This window comes from Nothobranchius furzeri, chromosome 12 (genome assembly GCF_043380555.1).
Source record: "Nothobranchius furzeri strain GRZ-AD chromosome 12, NfurGRZ-RIMD1, whole genome shotgun sequence".
NCBI lineage: Eukaryota > Metazoa > Chordata > Actinopteri > Cyprinodontiformes > Nothobranchiidae > Nothobranchius > Nothobranchius furzeri.
The window spans coordinates 70,855,030-70,877,668 of NC_091752.1; the positions used below are offsets into that span (position 1 = coordinate 70,855,030).

Sequence of the window (22,639 nt, forward strand, 5' to 3'; positions counted from 1 at the left end):
ACGTAGACCTGGCAGACCCAAACGCATAGTGAGGGTCTGCTGGGAATGCCTGGCAGAAGAACCTGTCAAGACGGTCTTCAACTCCCACCTCCGGCAGAGCTTTGACCACGTCCCGAGAGCAGTGGGGGACATTGAGTCAGAGTGGGCCTTGTTCCACTCTGCGATTGTTGTGGCGGCTGTTGCTAGCTGGGGTCGCAAGGTGGCCGGTGCCAGTCGTGGTGGCAACCCCCCACCCGCTGGTGGACACCAGAGGTTCAGGGAGCCATCAGGCTGAAGAAGGAGGCCTACAGGGCGTGGCTGGTCTGTGGGTCTCCGGAGGCAGCAGACGGGTACCGGAGAGCCAAGCGGGGTGCAGCAGTGGCAGTTGCCGAGGCAACATCTCGGGCGTGGGAGGAGTTTGGTGAGGCCATGTAGAAAGACTATCGATCGGCTCCAAAGAGGTTCTGGCAAACTGTCCGGCGCCTCAGGAGAGGAAGACAGCAACTCGCTCACACTGTTTACAGTGGGGATGGGGAGCTGCTGACGTCAACTGGGGCTATAGTCGGACGGTGGAAGGAATACTTTGAGGATCTCCTCAAACCAGCCTACGCTCATTCCGAGGAGGAGCCAGAGCCGGGAGACCTGGGGATGGACTGTCCAATCTCGGGGGCAGAAGTTGCTGAGGTAGTCAAACAACTACGCAGCGGCGGAGCCCTGGGGCGGATGAGGTTCGTCCTGCGTATCTCAAGGCTATGGATGTTGTAGGGCTGTCGTGGTTGACGTCTCTGCAACATTGCGTGGTCATCGTGGGCAGTTCCTGTGGAGTGGCAGACCAGGGTGGTGGTCCCCATCTTTAAGAAAGGTGACCTGAGGGTGTGTTCCAACTATAGAGGATCACACTCCTCAGCCTCCCTGGAAAGGTCTACTCCAAGGTACTGGAGAGGAGGGTCCGATCGATAGTTGAATCTCAGATTGAGGAGGAGCAATGTGGTTTTCGTCCTGGCCGTGGAACTGTGGACCAGCTCTGTACCCTTGCAAGGGTGATGGAGGGGGCATGGGAGTTTGCCCAACCAATCCACGTGTTTTGTGGACTTGGAGAAGGCTTATGACCGTGTCCCCAGGGGCACCCTGTGGGGGACGCTCCAGGAGTATGGGGTGGGTGGCTTTCTGTTAAGGGCCATTCAGTCCCTTTACCAGAGGAGCGTGAGTTTGGTCCGCATAGCCGGTAGGAAGTCGGACCTGTTCCCGGTGAGGGTTGGACTCCGCCAGGGCTGCCCTTTGTCACCGGTTCTGTTCATCACTTTTATGGACAGAATTTCTAGGCGCAGCCGTGGTGTGTAGTGTGTCGAGTTTGGTGGCAGGAGAATCCCGTCTCTGCTTTTTGCGGATGATGTGGTCCTCCTAGCTTCATCCAGCTCTGACCAGCTTAAAGTGTGGTTATGATTTGCCGAGCCAAGCGCAAATGAAGTTTCCAGATTTTTACCCGTCAGACTCTGTGATTGGTGTCACTAAGAAAGTCGGACATCTTGGTCATATCGTCACAGAGGACATGAGAGACGATGATGACACGTGTGGGCAGTGTGGTGTGTTATATGCTTAGGGGAATACACTCGCTCGTAAGTTTGGGTCTTGTTCTGAAAAAGTAAAGATCACCTTGTTGTTCATCGCTGTACGGCCCACCTGTGGACTAATATAACTAATGTAGTATGCTGCAGGTTGCCTACTGAGGAAGCCTAGATGGACGAGTGCAAATGAGACTTTAGTAAATGTGAGGCTGGAGCACCCTACAAGCTGTCTTAATTCATACGTTTATTTGTCTGATCATTCTGAAATGTGAGGGTTAGGGTAAAGTCCAACCAGTTCCTGTGTCAGTGTCATGCGTTACCAGTCAAAGACAAACACTGGCTTAATGGTATTTTTCTTTTTAGATTAGGGAGTTAATATAATCGTCGTCGTCGTCGTCGTCTTCCTCCGCTTATCCGGGTCCGGGTCGCGGGGGCAGCATCCCAATTAGGGAGCTCCAGGCCGTCCTCTCCCCGGCCTTGTCCACCAGCTCCTCCGGCAGGACCCCAAGGCGTTCCCGGACCAGATTGGAGATGTAACCTCTCCAACGTGTCCTGGGTCGACCCGGGGGCCTTCTGCCGGCAGGACATGCCCGAAGAGTTAATATAATGTATACTTTATTGTTCACCACTGTTATTATTGTTTCTGTTTTAATGATTATTCCTCTCTCGTGCTCCTTTATTATCTTACCTGTAAGATGCTTTTCTACTTCAGGGAACTGGACCAAGAGTTCGTCGTAAAGAATTCTTGACTTATTTCCAGTTCCTAAACTCAACTAAATGAGACGACATGTTTAGCTCACTGAACGTCTTATTTTTGGTTATTGTATTCTGGTCCATTTTCATGGTTAAACGGTAAATGACCTGTATTTGTATTGCGCCTTCTTAGGGTTCTACAACCCCCCAAGGCTCTTCACAACACAATCAATCATTCACACGCTGGTGGTGATGAGCTACGATGTAGCCACAGCTGCCCTGGGGCGCACTGAAAGAGGCGAGGCTGCACTATCGCCACCGGTCCTTCTGAACACCAACAGGCGGGACAGGTTAAGTGCCTTGCCCAAGGACACAATAGCAGTATTCTCTAGTCGGAGTCGGGATCGAACCTGCAACCTTCCGATTACTGGACCGCCCCTCTACCTACCGCTCTTTAGTTTGAGTTATAAATCCTGTGACAGACGTCAGACGGCACCATCACGTGGATTTCATCGATAAAGTAAAATGTGGTCCCGAACCTGAGTTGTTATCTGATGTTTTTCAGTTAAACCTCCTGATGCTGACCTCCGTGACCCGCTCAAGCATGCTCCACACTCAGGATCACCATGGTAACACACTGTGTCCTCCAGAGTAACCAGAGCTGCATCAGGACGCCTGAACAACAGAACCTTTACAGAGTTGGCATCTGTTTAATATCAGTAATTCATCATTTCAGGTCAATTTGGATTCAAATCTTTACTTGAAAACAGAACAAGAAATTAAAATAGTTAACAATAAAATATTAAATAAGTGTAGATCAGTAACTAAACAGTTAGGTCACACCGCTGCCTCTCTGAACATGGTTCTGAACATATTTCACACACACACCATCCTCAGTCTTGCTCCACCTTAGTGACATCACACACATAGTGTTTAAAGTTAGTCGTGTTTAATTTGTTTAGAAATAAATCTTTTAACTTTTTAAACCTGACTCTCTCTCTTTCTTCTTGGTGTTGATACGAAGTTTTGCTCAATCCCTGCAATAAAAAGATCCGATCTTCTGGTTAAATTTACTCAAAGATCCATTAAGGCGATATTTCATATTCTATGGTTTCTAATTAAATGTAAGAACATCTTCTCTACACATTTGGCGAGCCAGCCAGGAGATGCAGACTCCGACGACTTCTCCAGAACACCTGGAACTGAAGTTAAGATGACGTGGGGCATAGTTTTGTAATTTGGATGTTTTGATTTATGGTCGAATCAGGATTCGACAACAAAATAAACACCAACAAAACCACGCCTCGCGTCAGATCTAGAAAGTTCTGATTGGATCAGAAAAAGGAAATGTGTCAGGTGACTTTAGCATTACGTGTGATCAGTCTGGTGTAAATATTTAAAGTTATATTACTTATTAAAATACTATCATAGGATTATAATATCAAGTAATTAATATTCTTATTTCACAGATTGATTGAACATTAGCTTCACATGATTATGTTTATGTTTATGTATTTAGCAGACGCTTTTGTCCAAAGCAAATTACAAGTGATAATCGGCATGTTGCCCTTGAGGCTAACAACAACAATAACAACAACAACATGACATCAGTCATGGAGAGGAGGGAACAAGGAGTGGACAGTAGAGAGGGGGGACGGGTGCAGGGAGGGTGCTAGTTTAGAAGATGCTCTCTGAAGAGCAGGGTCTTCAGGAGTTTCTTGAAAATTGAAAAGGAAGCCGCTGTTCTGGTAGTGCTTGGAAGGTCATTCCACATTTGTGGAACGATGCATGAGAAGAGTCTGGATTGTCCTGAGCGTGGTGTAGGCACTGCTAGCCAACCATCCTGTGATGACCGGAGCGGCCGGGCCGAGACGTAAGCCTTTGCAAGAGGATTCAGGTAGATGGGAGCCGTACCATCTCGGGCTTTGTATGCTAGTGTTAGCAATTTGAATTTGATGCATGCTGCTAGCGGTAACCAGTGGAGCTCAATGAACAGAGGGGTGACGTGTGCTCTTTTAGGCTGATTGAAGACCAGACGCGCCGCTGCGTTCTGGACCATTTGAAGAGGTCTCACAGTCCAGCCTGGAAGACCAGTTAGAAGGGTGTTGCAGTAGTCGAGGCGGGAGATGACAGTAGATGACACTAGGAGCTGATTATTTGGACTAACAAAGTTATTTGATTATTATTTAATAGAGTTCTTGGTTTTCTTTCTTGTGCTGTCCGAGGAAGCAACAGTTTAGATAAGAGCACCGGGCATGACTGGCCTTGGCCCATATCCTGTAGATCAGGTTTGTGTCAGAAACTTGTGTTTCTGCTTGGGCAGAGCAAATAGAGCAGGGCCTTTAGGTCAAAGATGGACAATTCATCACGCTACAGCATTCATGTCCAGAGGGTCTGATCGTGAGAGGTGAGGAGCAACAACCAGGTTGGTGGAAGCTGCAGGTGAGGTCAGCGATGGAGTACAAGCTGGTGGTAAGTGGACTGGTGGGGTGATGGGGAGGCTGTAAAAAATCATTAAAGGGATTAGGAGTTTTTTATGACGTACCAAAGCTAACGCAAACCTTTTCTGAGGTTTCCTGCAGATGTTCAGATTCTGTATGAATGTAAGACCTTTTATAGAATCACTGATATTAAAATTAAAGGTAGGGACATGAAGACCCTCCAAACACACCACTCAGCTGTATGCTGGAGTGTTGGTGGAGTGTGATTGTTGTGGTGCTACATGCTGTTTTTCCTTGTTTTTGTCTTTTATTTCCAACATACCCATCAGTAGACAGCATATAGATCTGTTTAAGATACGATAAGAACAACTTTATTAATCCCGAGGGAGATTGTTGTGTCATGTACGTGCTCAAAGCAGTAGGAGAGACAGGAACAGGTGAAACAGACATAAGATATATGATATATACAGTAAAAATAGTGTACAGTAGTATACAATAGGATAGTGCAAGAGAAATACTCAGGTAACAAATAAAATACATGACTGTATCCTGGTGAGTAAGTAATTAAGCTATCAGTGCGGTCGATTTTAGAAAATGATCAGAGTATTGTGCAGTAGAGTTAAGGGTAGTAGCAGCATATGATATGATGGAGGGATGCAAACATGTTTCCATTAAGAACTCTTGGGTAATATTGCACGGTCTGGGATGGAACAGAATAACCTAGGCCACTGGTACGAAGGATTTCCTGTGGCAGTCAGTTCTGCATTTCGGGGCAGCGAGTCTTTTGCTGCGTGTGCTTCGGTGGTCCATCATGTGGGCGTGCATGGGGTGGGAGGGGTTGTCCATGATAGAGAGAAGCTTTTTTAGCATTCTCCTCTCAGACACCTCCTCCAGGTTCTCCAGTCTGACACCCAGGACAGACCCAGCCTTCCTAATCGGCTTGTTCAGCCGGTTGGCATCAGCTATCTTCACCCCACTGCCCCAGCACACAGCTGCAAAGAACACGACGCTCTCCAACACCGAGTGATAGAACATGGTCAGCATTTTCCTCCCAACATTGAAGGACCTGAACCGCCTCAGAAGAAAAAGCCGACTCTGCCATTTTTTGACGATAGCATTGGTGTTCTTAGTCCAGTCCAGTTTACAGTCCAAGTGAACCCCCAGGTACCGGTAGTCCTCAACGATCTCAACGTCAGCCCCTCTGATGGTGACAGGAGTAGGAGGTGGGGCCTGCGTCCTGAAGTCCATGATCAGTTCCTTAGTCTTTGTGATGTTAAGTTGTAGGTTGTTTCGCTCACACCAATCCACAAAGCTGTCCACCACACTCCTGTCCTCCACCTCCTGACCATCCCTGATACAGCCCACGATGGCAGAGTCATCAGAGGATTTCTGCAGATGGCGAGACTGAGACTTGACCTGAAGTCAGATGTGTAAAGGGGGAAGAGGAAGGGTGATAGGACTGTCCCCTGTGGCACCCCCGTGCTGCTCAGGATGTTATCTGAGCGGCAGCTCATCAGTCGGACATGCTGTGGTCTATTTGTTAATTAGTCCGTAATCCAACCTACGAGTGGGGCATCCACCTGCATTTCCGTGAGCTTGTTCCCCAGCAGTGATGGTCTGATTGTGTTAAAGGCACTAGAGAAGTCGAAGAACATGACCCTCACAGTGCTCCCAACAATGTCCAGGTGAGAGTATGCCCGGTTCAGCAGGTAGATGAGGGCATCCTCCACACCGATACGAGGTTGATAAGCAACCTGCAGGGGATCCAGCCAAGGCTCCACCAGCAGCCGCAGATGTTTTAGGACGAGTCTCTCCAGTGTCTTCATGACATGTGAGGTCAGAGCCACTGGGGGTCGACGGGTTGATCTTTTTAGGGACAGGAACCAGGCAGGATGTCTTCCAGAGTGATGGAACGCTCTGCATCTCCAGGCTCATGTTGAAGATCCGTTGTAAAACTCCCGACAGCTGGGAAGCACAACACCGAAGGGCCCTGGGGCTGACACCATCAGGACCAGCAGCTTTGCCGGGGTGGAGTCTGCCCAATTCTTTTTTGATGTCATCTGCTGAGAGGGGCAGGGTGAGACAGTCAGAGGGGGCAGGAGGCGCTGGACAGTCGAACCTATTGAAGTGTAGATTTAGGTTGTTAGCGCTTTCGACATCCCCCTCCATCCCAACACCTCTCTTTTGTCCCAGGCCAGTGAGAGCTGTAATTCCTAACCTCAGTCTGATGAATCTGCTGCTTGTTTTACTCCACATCATGACATGAGGACTGCAGCTTTCTAAAGACGTGTTTCTCTCTCTGGAACATCCACCACATCTGGAGCTGCATGAAAGAAGCAGCAGACACCTGGGTCCAGCTGAAAGTCTTGTAGTCTTCTTTGGTGGGCTCTGACGTCAGAGAGAGGGATCCTTTTGTCCCTAGGAAGTCTGGAACCTGGGACCGTGAAAAACACAAGTTCTTTTTAGGCCTCATGCATCTGAGAATAAAACATGTTGATCCCAGGCTGGAACATTTAGACAGTTTTCTATTATTATGATCTCTGGCTTTCAAAAAATTCAGTTAAATTCAATTCAGTTTATTTATAAAGCGCCAAATAAGGAACCACGCAGGTTGCATCGAGTCACTGACTAGTGTCAGAGTCTTTACAGTAATCCTCATACTAAGCAAGCATGCAGCGACAGTGGAGAGGAAAACTCCCTTTTAACAGGAAGAAACCTCCAGAGAATCCTGGCTCAGTATAAGCAGCCATCCTCCACGACTCACTGGGGATCAAGAAGACAGAGCATACACACACACACACACACACACACACACACACACACACACACACACACACACACACACACACACACACACACACACACACACACACACACACACACACATACACACACACATACACACACACACTCACACACACACACACACACACACACACACACACACACACACACACACACACACACACACACACACACACACACACACTCTCGGTCCAGATCAGCCGGGTTCCCCGTTGGCAGTACACTTCAGCACCTCGGATAGCGAACCTCTCTGCGGCTCTGCAGCCAATCAGCGACCGCAGCATCCTGCTTGCAGCCAATTAGATTGCGCCGTTTCTCTCCCACATCCAACCCGAGCCACTGCAGATGCCCGCACCCGAGCAGCGGCTCTCCGCCTGTCTGCGGGAGTGAGCTGCTGCTATTTTTGGAATCCAGGGAAATGTTTTCATTTGTATTTTCCTGATTCCTGCTTCTCTGATTTTCCAGCTTGGTATTGTTCCCGAGGCAGGTCCGTCCGAGCTGGAGCGTCGCACCTTCGACGGGATTGTCGCCTCTCAATGGAAGACGTTTTCCTCCTGACTCCGAACGGAGTCCGGCTCGCGCTCGCCTCTGATTCGGGCCTGAAATCCCCTCGAGGAGGAAAGAGCTCGAACTCCAGAGCCGCCGGCCTGCGACGCACCGGACGGTTCTGAAGACTTAACGGCTCCAGGGCTGGAATCCGGTGCTCGGTGTCTTCAGTCTAACGGCAGCGGGGGTGTCCAAGCTGTGATCCATGGATTTACCCGGGAGGAGGGAATAATCAGAAGGTAGGACGAAGGAATGTGGTCATTGGATCATTTACACACAGCTCAGAGGGACAGAGGACAGGCCGGGGACACAGAGGACACGCTACGTGTGCGGGGGTGAGGGCGGGGGTGAAGTGGACCAGCTGTTGGTGGAACCGTCCTGGTTCTGCTGGGAGGGTCAGACGGAACCAGGGGTTCCATTTTGAAGCTAAGATGGATGCCTGCGCGCATTTCTGCTTCCTGCTCAGTTTCCATGTCGCTCCTTATGTAAGATGGATGCAGGAAAAAGCCTCTGACCTCCGGGATGTGATGGAATTCTGCAGTCTGGAATCTCAGACACGCCTTTAAATCCAGTTTGTTACTCAGACCAACGTAGAGCATTGTTGTTGTTGTTGTTGTTGTTATGATGATTATTATCATCTTTACTATTATTATAATAATAAATAATAATAATAATAATAATAATAATAATAATATCTTTCTTCTTCTTCTTCTTCTTCTTCTTCTTATTATTATTATTATTAGTAATATATTTATTATTATCCATCCATTCATCCATTTTCATCCGCTTATCTGGAGTCGGGTCGCGGGGGCAGTAGCCTAAGGCAAGAGGCCCAGACTTCCCTCTTCCCAGCCACATGGACCAGCTCCTCCGGGGGAATCCCAAGGAGTTCCCTGGCCAGGTGAGAGACATAGTCCCTCCACCGTGTCCTGGGTCTTCCTTTAGGTCTCCTCCCGGTTGGACGTGCCTGGAAAACCTCACCAGGGAGGCATCCATGAGGCATCCTGACCAGATGCCCGAGCCACCTCAACTGGTTCCTCTCGATGTGGAGGAGCAGCGGGTCTACTCCGAGCCCCTCCCGAATGACCGAGCTTCTCGCCCTATCTCTAAGGGAGAGCCCAGACACTCTTCGGAGAAAACTCATTCCAGCCGCTTGTATCCGCGATCTCGTTCTTTCGGTCACTACCCAAAGCTCATGACCATAGGTGAGGGTAGGAACGTAGATCGACCGGTAAATCGAGAGCTTTACCTTCTGACTCAGCTCTCTCTTCACCACGACAGACCGGTACAACGCCCGCATCACTGCAGACGCAGCACCAATCCGCCTATCGATCTCACGCTCCAGTTTCCCTCACTGGTGAACAAGACCCCGAGATACTTAAAGTCCTCCACTTGGGGCAGGACCTCATCCCTGACCCGGAGAAGGCATTCTACCCTTTTCTGAATCAAGACCATGGTCTCAGATTTAGAGGAGCTGATTCTCATCCCAGCTGCTTCACACTCGGCTGCGAACCGCTCCAGCGAAAGCTGAAGATCACGTTCTGATGAAGCCAACAGGACCACATCATCTGCAAAAGGCAGAGACCTGATCCTCAGGCCACCAAAACAGATGCCCTCCACACCTTGGCTGCGCCTAGAAATCCTGTCCATAAAGGTTATGAACAGAATCGGTGACAAAGGGCAGCCTTGGCGGAGTCCAACTCTCACTGGGAACGAGCCCGACTTACTGCTGGCAATGCGGACCGAGCTCTGACACGGGTCATACAGGGACCTAACAGCCCGTATCAGAGGGTCTGGTACCCCATACTCTCGGAGTGCCCCCCACAGGACCCCCCGAGGGACGCGGTCAAACGCCTTCTCCACATCCACAGAACACATGTAGACTGGTCGGGCAAATTCCCACGCACCCTCCAGGACCCCCCTAAGGGTGTAGAGCTGGTCCAGTGTTCCACGGCCAGGACCAAAACCACATTGATCCTCCTGAATCTGAGGTTCAACAATCCAACAGACCCTCCTCTCCAGAACCCCTGAATAGACCTTACCAGGAAGGCTCAGGAGTGTGATCCCCCTGTAGTTGGAACACACCCTGCGGTCCCCCTTTTTAAATAAGGGGACCACCACCCTGGTCTGCCAGTCCAGTGGGACTGCCCCCGATGTCCACGCGATATTGCAGAGCCGCATCAGCCAACACAGCCCCACAACATCCAGAGCCTTAAGGAACTCCGGGTGGATCTCATCCACCCCTGGAGCCTTGCCACAAAGGAGCTTTACGGAAGTCTTGCTCCATGGTCTCACCGAACTCCTCCCATGCCCGGGTTTTGCCTTGGCGACCACCCGAGCCGCGTTCTGCTTGGACTGCCGGTACCCATCAGCTGCCTCTGGAGTCCCACAGGCCAAAAAGACCTGATAGGACTCTTTCTTCAGGTTAACAGCATCCCTAACCGCCGGTGTACACCAGTGGGTTCAGGGTTGCCACCACGACAGGCACAGACGATCCTGCGACCACAGCTCCGGTCGGCCGCCTCAACAATGGAGGCACGGAACAGGGTCCATTCAGACTCAATGTCCCCCGCCTCCCCCGGAACATTCTGGAAGTTCTGTTGGAGGTGGGAATTGAAGCTCCTTCTGACAGGAGACTCTGCCAGATGTTCCCAGCAGACCCTCGCAATACGTTTGGATCTGCCTGGTCTGACCGACATCCTCCCCCACCATCTGAGCCAACTCACCCCCAGGTAGTGGTCAGCTCCGCCCCTCTCTTCACCCGAGTGTCCAAGACATGCGGCCGTAGGTCAGATGAATATTATTATTATTATTATTATTATTGTTGTTGTTGTTTAATTTAAGGACAAAATAAAAACTTATATTTAAAATTCATTCAAATCTAACCTCAAATTTACAAAAACAGATTTATTCCACCATCCAATTATTTATCAGACAAAAGCAGAGTCAGACCAGCGTCGGGACGAGGCAGGAGCAGTGGCTCACACACACACCTGGACACTACAGGTGTGCTGGCAGCAGGTGGACAAACCTCAGCGGTGACTTCAGGGAGGTGTCGGCTTCTGCCCGTAAGTCTGGGCTGAAGTTCAAACCTTGAGTTCATCAGTCCAGACGAAAACTTTACTCACGAGTCAGAAACGTCTAGGACAGCGACCAGCGTCTCAGCAGGTTCACCCAAAGGTCAGAGGTCAACGCTCACAGAAACATCAGAGGACATTCAGCCAAGTGAACATGGTGACAGATTTGATTTGTGAAGTTTAAAGTGAAAAATCACGAGAGAGCGATGTTTACCCATAATGCACTGCGGCACGAGCGGCGGAAGAAAACAGCTGGTCCTATTGGATGATCCACCGTGACCTCCTCTGTAGACCAAAGTCTGACATGAGTCCACCTGTCTGACAGATGACGTTTGGACCAATCTGGGTCGTGAAACAGAACCATGACCCAAACTCTGGTCCAGAGACCTGAACCAGCCCTGAATGCTGTGGTGGGACCTCAGCAGAGCTGAAGAGCAGGTCCGATGAAGTCCAACAGAAAGCTGGAGGTTTTCCAGGGGCTCGGGTCATGAGGTGGACGGTTTCAGACGTCCAGTCAGAACCGTGTCAGAACCTGATGAAGACTGGATGAATCTTGGGCGGACTCTCTTCCACCTCAGACGTTTTGTCTCCATCCACAGGTTCTGACTCACGTTCCTCTACTCGGGTTTAAGCAGAGAAGCTGCTCTCGTCTCTAAAAGCATCGTTTTAAAATGTTTTAGTTACCAAATGTTACAGTGTCGTGTTGTTCGTGGCTGCGCAGCGGCGTTGCGTTGCTGCTGCCATGCAGAGCGAAGGTCGACGGTTCAAATCCCGGCCTGGGGTCTTTCTGCGTGGCGTTAGCATGTCCTCCCTCTCTGGGCTCTTCGGTTTCCTCCCACAGTCCAAAAACAGGACTGTGTGTGCGAGTGTGTGATGATTTGTTCTGCGTGTCTCTGTGTTGCCCTGGCAACCTGTCCAGGGTGCATCCTGCTGGAGATAGGTCCCCCCCCCCCCCCCCGACCCTGCTGGGATGACTGATGGATGATGGATGTTTCCTTCAGAGGTTGGCTGATGAATCCTCTTGGAGGAAGTCCTGTAGATGAATATCAGGCTTAAACAAGTAACCCCTGAGAAGACCCTGAAGGCGGAGCATTGTCCGGTTGTGTTGTTTTCAGTGGAACCTTTGCTGTAACTGTGGGGTCGTGCAGCCTGGACTGGATGGCAGACAGAACATGTGAGATTTTCCCCGTGGGTCTAAAATAACAGAAAACCAAACTGGAAAAAAGACGAAAAGAAAACAAATAAAAACTAAAAGATCAAAGAAAATCGTCTTCGATCCTCAGAAGGACGAAGACCAGAACTGTTTGACACGGATAACGGAGCTGCTCTCTCATCATGTCTGAGTCAGAGGACTCCAAAGCCCTTTACCCTGCAGTCATTCATCCATTCACTCGCTGTTTCACGCTTTCGCGCTCCTGCACTGTCCCTGTCCAAAAGTGGAGCACTCCGGTTATTTACATTAGAAATGTGAAAAGTTTCAAAGGCACACTCACATTCACTCATTCATCAGACAGGTTAAAGTTCATATTTAGGCCTATTCAAAACCAAAGTGTTTATTTCAGGCTGCAGGAGAACCAGAGAGACTTTAGCCGTGAGCCGGAGTCGGTAACCGTGCCGACTGTGACACCAGATCAAATCAAATTTAAATGTTTTTCTAAGACGAAGCCGAGAACAAAGACTAGTGACACAGAAACAGCTGATTGATTAGATTTGTCCCTTCCGCTCTGCCGTACCTTCTCTTATTTCTGCATCTTTGAGCGAATGTTTGGACCTCTGGTAAGAAGAAGAAGAAAATATCATTTCTATAGCGCCTCTCAAGATAAAAATCACGAGGCGCTTCACAAAAACAAAAAATTTAAAAATGTAAAAAAGGATTTAGAAAATGTTTAAAAATAAATTTAAAATGAGCAAAAAATAGACTTTTGTGATAAAAAAATGTTGAGAAAGAGAGAGAGTGAGCAGGAAAGAGGGAAACCAGTGGATCCTGAGGAAGGTGGAATAGGTGGGGAGAGCAGAATAAAGAGAGAGAGGTGAAGAAGGTCATACAAAAGCCAGCTTGAACAAGTGAGTCTTCAGCTGCTTTTTAAAGAAGACCACTGAGTCCACTGATCTCAGGCTCAGGGGGAGAGAGGTCCAGAGTCTGGGGGCCACAGCAGCAGATGATCTGTCACCTTTGACCTTTAGCCTGGTGCTGCACAACCAGTAGGCTTTGATCACTGGACCTCAGGGACCTGCTGGGGGTGTAGGGACTAAGAAGATCACCAATGTAAGATGGTGCTTGTCCATGTAAGGCCCTATAGACCAGAACCAGGATCTTGAAATGAACCCTGAAGTTGACTGGCAGCCAGTGAAGCTGGAGGAGAAGCGGGGTGATGTGGGTGTGTTTGGAGGACTTGGTCAGAAGCCGAGCACAGGCGTTCTGAACCACCTGTAGACGGTTCAGGGAGGTTCTGCTCAGACACGTGAAAAGAGAGTTACAGTAGTCTAAGCGTGAGGAGATGAAGGTGTGGAGAACTGTCTCAAGTTCAGAGCGGGACAGAATGGGACTCAGCTTAGCAACGTTCCTGAGATGGAAGAAGGAAGAGCCAACAAGAGAACTGACATGAGAATCCAGGGTGAGAGCTGGGTCAAAGGTCACGCCAAGATTCCTGATGGAAGGTTTGGTGTGGGAAGCAAGCTGACCAAGAGAGTCTCTGACTTTGGGAACCAGCTTGTCTGGGGCACAGATGAGGATCTCAGTCTTATCTTCATTCAGCTGTAGAAAGCTCCCACCATCCAGGTTTTGCTAGAGTCTAAGCAGGTGTGTAACAGCTGCAGCTTAGACATCTCATGGGGCTTAAAGGAGATGTACAGTTGGATGTCATCTGCATAAAGATGGTAGGAGATTCCTTTGAAGGAGCTCAGGATGTGCTGAAGAGGAAGCAGATAGAGGAGGAAGAGCAGAGGCCCCAGCACAGAACCTTGTGGGACACCATGGGTAAGGGAGGTGGTGGAGGACCTAAACTTGGAGACGGCCACAGAAAAGGAGCGCTCAGAGAGACATCTCCGTGTCTGTGTGAGAATCAGAGGATCTCATTGGCTGCATGAATGGATGTGTTTCTTTATTGTTGCTGTGAGGTGACAACAGCCCATCTCACACCTGAACGCAGCCGTGTCCAGTCCTGGTGCTCGTTGTCCTCCAGGTCTGTGTTTCCTGCTCCGGTGTGAATCCGTACCCGGCTGATTAACGGGCTTCTGCAGAACTCCCGAGGAATCGCTCTGGGGGCGGGCCTCATGTACCAGAACAGGAAACTACTGAACTCATTAGTCGGGTGATGCAGACCTAACAGTTTATCTTTCAGTTTGTAGAGACCGTGGTTAGAGTTTTGGTCTAACCACAGTGGGTTGCTGCTGGTGTTGCCACGGTTACCAAGGAGGAAGCAAATATATCATTCAGCTGAGAAAAATGACAACAACGGTTACACGCAGCAACTGTAATCTGATTACTGGTTTGGAAATACTAACACGTTAGATTACTTGTTGCTGAGTTGTGTGACTTGAGTCATCAGAGTGGAAATCCAGAAGCTCTCGATGGTTCTTTCACATGTCTGTGAAACACCTGAACACCTTCCAACAGGCGTTTTACATTCGATCGTTCCACTGCACCCTGGAGCCGGAGCCGTTCTGCGTCTCCTCAGCTGACCAGAGCGTAAAAGGGACTCAGTCAGGCAGCCATGTTGGTGATCGGCTGTGGCAGCCATCTTGAACTGGGCTGACTCCAGAAGGGTCCTTCTAGGTTTCTCGTTGATTTTTTCCCTTCTGTGACTGAACTAACGGGGCTTTCTGGGTTTTCTTTGTTACAGGTTCAGGTTCCTGCAGGGTTCAGATCCAAAGTCGAGTCACTATCTTCTGATTGCATCCCGTGGTTCTGCTGGGCATCATGGGTACAGTGCTGTCGCTCTCTCCGAGCTACCGCAAGGCCGCTCTGTTTGAGGACGGCCCAGCCACGGTGGGTCATTACACAGCTGTTCAAAACAGCAAGAACGCCAAGGATGCTCCAGCAGCAGCAGCCAAGTCCCTCAAAAGGCCCTCCATCATCAGTGTGTTACCGTGGAAACGCATCGTGGCTGTGTCGGCCAAGAGGAAGGGTTCTAAGAAGCTCCAGTCAGAAGGTGGAGACGGAGGGAAAGGAAGCTCTCCCGAGGGCCACGGGGCCACCACCACCAGCTCAGCCTCCAACAGCTCAAAGCTGAAGAAGTCCCAGTCCTGCGCCAACCTCTCGTCCTACTCGTCCAGTCAGGATCCCGCTGCCACCGCCACCACTACCTCCTCCCACTTGCCCACCTCCAAGACCCTGGTTAATGTAGCTTCTGTCATCACCAAAAAGAACTCCCTCACCGGAGCCGGGATCCAGCCTTCCACTGCTGCCGGGACGCCAAAGCGTGTCATCGTCCAGGTAACCCTGTTGTCCGCCGATGCTGTTTCAGGTTCTGTCTGTCCTCTGTTCACCCGTCTCCTCTCCTTCTGAACCAGGCCTCCACCAGTGAACTGATGCGCAGCCTTGGTGAGTTTCTCTGCCGTCGCTGTTACAGACTGAAGCGCCTGTCCCCGACGGATCCGGTGCTGTGGCTGCGCAGCGTGGACCGCTCCTTGCTGCTGCAGGGCTGGCAGGATCAGGGCTTCATCACTCCAGCCAACGTGGTCTTCCTCTACATGCTGTGCCGGGACGTTGTCTCGGCCGAGGTGGCCTCGGAGCGTGAGCTGCAGGCGTCGCTGCTCACCTGCCTCTACCTGTCCTACTCCTACATGGGCAACGAGATCTCCTACCCTCTGAAGCCTTTCCTGGTTGAAGCGGAAAAGGAAGCCTTCTGGGATCGCTGCCTGGAGATCATCAACCGGATGAGTGGCAAGATGCTTCAGATCAACACCGACCCGCACTTCTTCACCCAGGTGTTCGCTGACCTGAAGAACGAGAGCAAGAAGGAGGAGGAGAAGACTAAACTCCTCATAGGCCTCGACCGATAAGAGGGAGCTTTTGGGGGGGGGGGGGGGGGGGGGGGTCCAGAACGGGTTTGTTGTCTGGCTTCTCTGTCGGTTCAGGATTAACTAGATCATCCGTCTCGAGCCCTGAGGGAGAAACTCTGGATCACGAGATACTTCATCAGGTTCCTGCAGCCCCTCGCTGGTTGGTGACCCCTAGTCTCTGGCTCTGTGATTCCCCGGGGAGCGTTGCTCGGCAACAGTTAGACTGCGATAACGATCAGGACTCGATAGCTTCAGTTAATTAGATTTATGCCGCAAAAAGACACGCGGACCTGGAAACTCTGAATCTGGACAAACATAAAAGTAACTCGAGTATCTGCAGACGTCCTCTTCTCTAAGCTACGCTAGGCCCCGCCCACACGTGAAGGGTTTCCCTCAAATACTAAAACAGGACCTTGCTTCACAAAATGAGGAACTAAAGCTAAAATGTTCATGTTCCTGGTCCAGACTCTCCCCGCGTCAGACCTCGCTCCACGACCGGTGGAGGCGTGACGTCACTGCAACACGACTGGATAGTTGCAGTGTTTCTGTTGGGAATAAAACCAGTTTAGTTAATCTTCCATACCGGACCAGAGATGCCAGACACACACACACACACACACACACACACGGATCATCTCCACGAGCTACAGCCCCGACTGAGCTCCAAGCGGTAAGAAATGGCTGCAGAACGTGAACGAGCGCACGGATGAGCCAGAGCTCCCACTCCCCAGAGTAACTGTGCTGTAGTGGATCGATGCATCCACACATTTTATGTATAGTACTGTAAGTGACGAGGCCTGAAGCTCCGCCCACCGGTGATCCGTCTGACGGGAATCCGACGGGTTAGTTCCTCTAACGGATGAATCAGAGAAAGCTCCCTCTCTTAAGATGTTTACATGAAATTAACACGGGAAAATGCAATATGGACTCGTTTTACACGGGGAACCCTGTTACCGACAGCAGGAGGGTGCAGAGGGACGGAGAACGTGGCTGTTCCAGCGCGGTGTCACAACAAAGATCTGTGTAAAATGAGATCTTTCTAAGCTAAAGCTGGAGAACACCAGAAGATGGGAGTCAGGTCCAGATGTGATTTCTCTTCCAAAGCAGTTTTCTGCTTCTGTCTCCTCGAGACCTCGACGTCTCGACTCCCAGGTCTTCTCGGCTCCCCGCAGCGACCTGGACAAACAAAAAACAGGAGGTTCCCCCCTCTTCACCTGCCTTGGCCGAGCCGGTCCCGTCCTGTCCGGTGGAGTCGAGTCCAGCCGTTTCACATTCAGACTCGCTGGTCAGGTGGCACAGGGACTCGCTCACACGCATGTCTGCTTTTAGGTTACCAAGCATGCTGCTTTGTGTCGGACACCTCGTGTTACGAAAGAGGCGGGGCCGTTTCCGAAGGTTAGCCGTCATGGCCTCTCTCTCATCAACCCTTTTCTGTCTCTGGACCAGAAGAGCCCACCAAGCTTAAGCCCCACCCAGTCAGCGACGGCAGCGACGAGCTGGACAGACGTACTGAAAAGGTTTTCTAAATGGTTGAATCTGATTAGTCACTATTTCATTTAAATAAAAGCCGAGTCTGAACATTAAGGAATAAATCTAAACATAGAAATGACACGTATCAGCTTTGAAATAAGCATCTAGGTCATTCACAGTTTCAGACTGCTGAAACAAAAGTAGCTCACCAAAATAAAAGCATGACATCCCCTATCTGAGGTCTCAGCACCCTCCTTCCTCTCAGCTGTTTGGATCGTTTTTAAGAAGAACATCTATAAATGATCCACAATGAACAGACTCACGGGCTTTTATTTTGATAAGCAAATTCTGGCTTCATATTCCGTCTAAAAGCGCCCCTTTATGATTTGATGTCAACGTTACTGTGTGACTACACATTCAGACTGGATTTTAACTATTTAGATTTAACTTATTTTGTTAAAAAAACAGTAGAAATTCATGGAATTGCCTGTTTATGTTTCATTACCGTTTTATTTATCATTAATATTTTAGATTGGATTCTAAATACTTAGACTTTATTCTTAGAATTAACATTGAATTTTTATTCTAAATATTATTTCGAGCATGAATGTTTGGATTTATGTTTAAACATCATCATTTCTTGTAATTTCCTTAATAAGTGGTGCCTTTTTGTTGCAGTTAAGTTCCAGTTAGCATACATGCTAGTTTCAGTCTCCTACTGCACATTTTAAAGCTGCTACGGCAAATCTGCCAAATAAGCTCGATTCCATCATGAACACGGTTACAGAACATTCTCCCCTCCCCTCGGGTACGTCCCCTGGTTCCGCATCCATCGGAACCAGAAACACGCCATGCCAGAGGAAGCGAGACCTCGCTAAACACCAGTTTTCTAGGTCCAAACGTCTTTTGTTGTCCGTGACATCAGTCGGTGATTTTCTATTTGGGACTCTGGTAGTTCGAGCTAAAGCTGAAGCGGTAGCAGCCGGCTGTTTCTCCTCCTCTGATGTTATTGAGCGGAGAACCTCTCACACCAGCGGTGTTCTGGTGCTGAACACGTGAGTGTGTGAGGAGTGGAGGACCCAGGGAGGTGCGGCGGTTCGGTGAGACCGACGACCGGATGGTTGGTTTCGGTCTGAGCCGTGGTGTTGGCGGAGGATTTTAGACAAGTACGAGAGAACCATTTATTATTTCTTTAAAATCTCCTCAACATATTTAAAGCTATACTATGTTAGAACGTTGCTGCGAGGCATGAACACCGTTTTAGGCTGATTTGTTTAGCCGATTTGCTGCAGCAGCTTTAAAAGAACAGTGTAGTGTTTTCTTGTTTCTAAGTGGAAAAGCCGCTCCAAGAGAAGCAGAAAGGAAACATTTTCCATATTCAGTCCAGAGAGACGCTCCACCTCCATGGTCTCATGCATCCGAGTCTAACTGTAGCTAGTTTCCTGTCTTCAACCATCAAACGCTTCTGGCTCCGGGGCAGAGCTCTTGTGCCATGTCTTTCTAAAGACTCGTCATTTCATACGAAGTGAAAAAATAAAAACCTGAGCCAATGGGGGTCTCCGGCTCCCAAACACGAGGGACTTTATAGGAATGAAAAGAATCTTTTTCATGTTGTCGTAACGAAGCGCGCTGGAGATGTGGAGCGGACGGGAGAGACTTTGTTCGTACGGAGAGGACTCGGACAGCTACGGTGACACGAGTCACCCCACTGCAGCGTTGTACACTCTCACATGTCACTTAGGATTTGTGACAAACGGGTTGTTTAGTCTTTTGGAAAACTACTGAACAAAGGAAGAGGCATTACAGGTGCCTAAATACTTTCCAAACTTAGAAACGACACAGAATGAAAGTCCAACTCCAGAACTGGTGACTCGGGTGTGTTGCTGCTCAGGTCTTTTAGCTGCGACATGATGGCCGACTGGGCCAGGTAGACTCCGTTAGACCTCTACAACATTCCCGCAGGACAGACCTGTGATAAACACGTCCCTCTACCAGCTCATTCCTCACGGGCCGATCCCACTAGCAGTTCTGTCGATGACAAACCCACCGCATCCGATCCGCGCTCCAGGTAGGGCCTCAGCTGCTGTAGACCAACGGAAACCTTCGAATGTTCCCCGTACGTAAAATCAGTTTTCACGTTAGCTTTGGTGACTTTAGAGGTTCAGAGGCGAGGCGATGAATGTTTAGATGAACTATTAAAGCTTTTGACGGGTTTCACTGAGCAGCTTTCTGTCCTGCTGACACGGTTGCTCCTCCAGATCTGAGTCAAGCAGCCAGAAAAGACGTCCCTTTGGTTTCACACGAGTCACGTCTACACGTGGACTTTAAAGGACACCAGAAATTCAACGCTAACATTTGTATCACGGCTGAAAGAGCAATTCTTACAAAATCAACTCTCGTGTTTATTTACCAGCTTTATAATGACGTAGATTTCAGACGAAACGGAGAACGTCCAGTGGAAATGCGGGGTTAGAGATGGAGCTAGCAAACCCTTAGCTTAGCTATTCGTAGCTGACTCGGGTGTGACTCTGCTGTGGAAGTAGCTAGTCTGGGCTAAAGCTGTAGGGCTCTGGCTGCAGGTGGCCCACCTCCATGCTAATAGGTCAACATTAAAACAGTAAAAGTAATAAATGTTGGTTAACGCCAGCTCGCTCCAGTTAAAATGTGAAGTCATGCGTTTAGCCGATGCAGCTAGCATCCGTTAGCTGAAGCTAATAAAGCTAATAAAGGAAGTGAAGAGGACGTGGAAGTAAAACAACGTCACAGTCTGGTCTTTAAGTTAGACTTCTGCACAGCTCACTTAGCTAGCTGCACACGTTTCTTTACTCAGCCACTACAGAATAAATCTTTATTAAAACTGAGCGCTGGACAGAATTATTGTGCCAAACTGCAGCTGCAGTCTAGAGAGGGTTTGTACAAGGCCGGGTTCCAGAGAGCACACATCACGGACGCGTGTGCCACACATCCAAGGCCAAAACTACGATGTGATCTTCTGACAGCGATAACGTTTTACTCCCTTTTCATTTGTGTGCAACAAGAAGTCAAGGCTGCTAGCGTCCCTAGAGTGCTAATGCTGCAATCATTTACTCTGTGGATGTATGAATATGTATGTGAGAAGTACTTTCATCAACTGTTACAGGTTCTTTATAAAAAATCTTTACAAGCATCCTGTGCTTTGTTTTCATTTGTGCTGGGAGGACTTTTGGATGGATCCACTAGAGGGCACCAGAGAGGGTTTAAAGCCTGGTGGAGAGGAACACTCACCAAGAGATCCTACTGGTTGCTCCAGGGCCCAGCTTCAGAAGCTACTGGTTTAGATGTCTACTGGGGAACTGGAGACCTTCTTACACACATTTTCCACACAATCATTATAAGCTTTTTTTTGTTGTACACACGTGCACCTGTGCAGAGTTAAACATGCAGGCCAGGCTAGGTGAAGATGTACGGTTGGATGTATGAGGAGAAGCGGCGTCGGTAACTCCAGTAAACCAGAACCGGACACAAAAGAGGATTGTGTGAAAAGTGACAGAAATGGTTTGGACCCGACTCTGATGGTTGTGATTGAGGACTACAGCGCTCCAACATCCGACAACTTGCTGAGTCATCTCTGCTTTTGGCTGACCGCAGGTTTTAGCTGAGCCAGAAGTGTTTCTGACAGCTCAGCGGTTTGTGTCTAACTTCTTGCTGTGATCCCGAACTATCTGCAGCCCAAACACAAATCTGACCATGGAGAAAGGAGGTGTCTAGGTTCTGAATAATTATCACAAAGGTTTTGTTGTGTCTGGGTTAACTCCAGGAAGTCTGGGGAAAAAAAGCTCCGGCGCATCTGTTTCAACATGGAGAATTTAGCCAGAAGAGAAAGTAGCTTCAGGATTTAGAGTCTTATTTCCTGATATGTGGACATCTCTCCTCTGATTGGCTAACAGCAACACAACTCTACCACTGACTCTGCTCTGCAACGTTGATGTTTCATCTCCACAAAAACCACAAGCCAGGAGGAGTTCTGCTGTGTGGTGGAGTTGCTAATGCTAATGTTAGCTTCTACTAGCCGAGACACTTCCTGGACGCTAAACCAACCACAGCCTTCTCTGCTGTGGGTCAACATAGGCGATGTTTAGGTTTTCTGGTAAAGTCGGGACCGATTTCATCACATGATGGGAACCAGCGTCTCTGTGAGGGCAGCGCTGTTTAACATGGCTGCCTTCTGCACACACGCGCTGCAGGACAGAAGATGTCCACTTCACTCAGAGACACAAGAGAGACGCTCTGACCCTGCTGAGCCGCAGGGAAGACAGGAAGAGCCCAACGAGCCGATCCACGTCACCGGAGACGCTCCAGGAAGCACAGAGTCGCTCTCAGCTCAGCTGGCGTGAACCACAGAGCATCCTAAACACAAAACAACCCCCAGAACCTACTCTACAGATGTGGCTGTGGGACTCCGGTGACCTCTGACCTTCACAGTTTTTATTCCTGCAAAAATAATTTTTAAAAAGAACCATCAATGTGATTTATTTTCTTAAGTTTTAAATTTGCACCCCAATTTTTACTTTATTGTGAATTTGTCGTGTGGAAGAGCAGCAGATCGGTCAGACGATGTTAGAATTGTCACGTTCTGCCCCTGCCTTCCTGACTGTGTTCCTCTCCTGCCCTGATTAGCCCTTATTGTTCTCACCTGCCCCTCGTTAGCCTGCCCATGTGTTCCTGATTTCCCTGTGTAGTTATACCTCCCTCCTTGTGCCAGTCTTTGTCAGATCATTGTTGTTTCGTTCCTGTCGTTCCCATCCCACCATTAAAACCATTTTTATTTTTCATCCGTGCCTGCTCTCCTGCCTCCTGAAGCCTCCACCACACATGGTCCATCATCTCCACACCCTCAACATGACAAGAATACGTGTAACGTCCGACGTGTTTTCCCTGAAACGGTAAAAGCAACAAATAACCTGCCAGTGAGCTTTTAAAGGATGTTAAATGTTAAAAAGGAGCCGCACAGGGAGCCGGTCCAGTCCAGACATGCGGCTCCACAGTTCAGGAGTCACAGCAGGTTTAGTCTCAGATGAAG

At 49.3% G+C, this 22,639-nt stretch overlaps 1 protein-coding gene across 1 annotated transcript; it reads left to right on the forward strand.

Annotated features, from left to right (window-relative positions):
* Positions 1 to 8,124: 8,124 nt before the first annotated feature.
* LOC107376207 (cyclin-dependent kinase 5 activator 1-like) lies at positions 8,125 to 16,139 on the forward strand. The gene is made up of 3 exons (XM_015945191.3): positions 8,125 to 8,268; positions 14,949 to 15,541; positions 15,619 to 16,139. Exons 2-3 carry the CDS (start codon positions 15,026 to 15,028, stop codon positions 16,108 to 16,110), a joined length of 1,008 nt encoding a protein of 335 aa, XP_015800677.3. The 5' UTR covers positions 8,125 to 8,268; positions 14,949 to 15,025; the 3' UTR covers positions 16,111 to 16,139.
* The last annotated feature ends 6,500 nt before the right edge of the window (positions 16,140 to 22,639 follow it).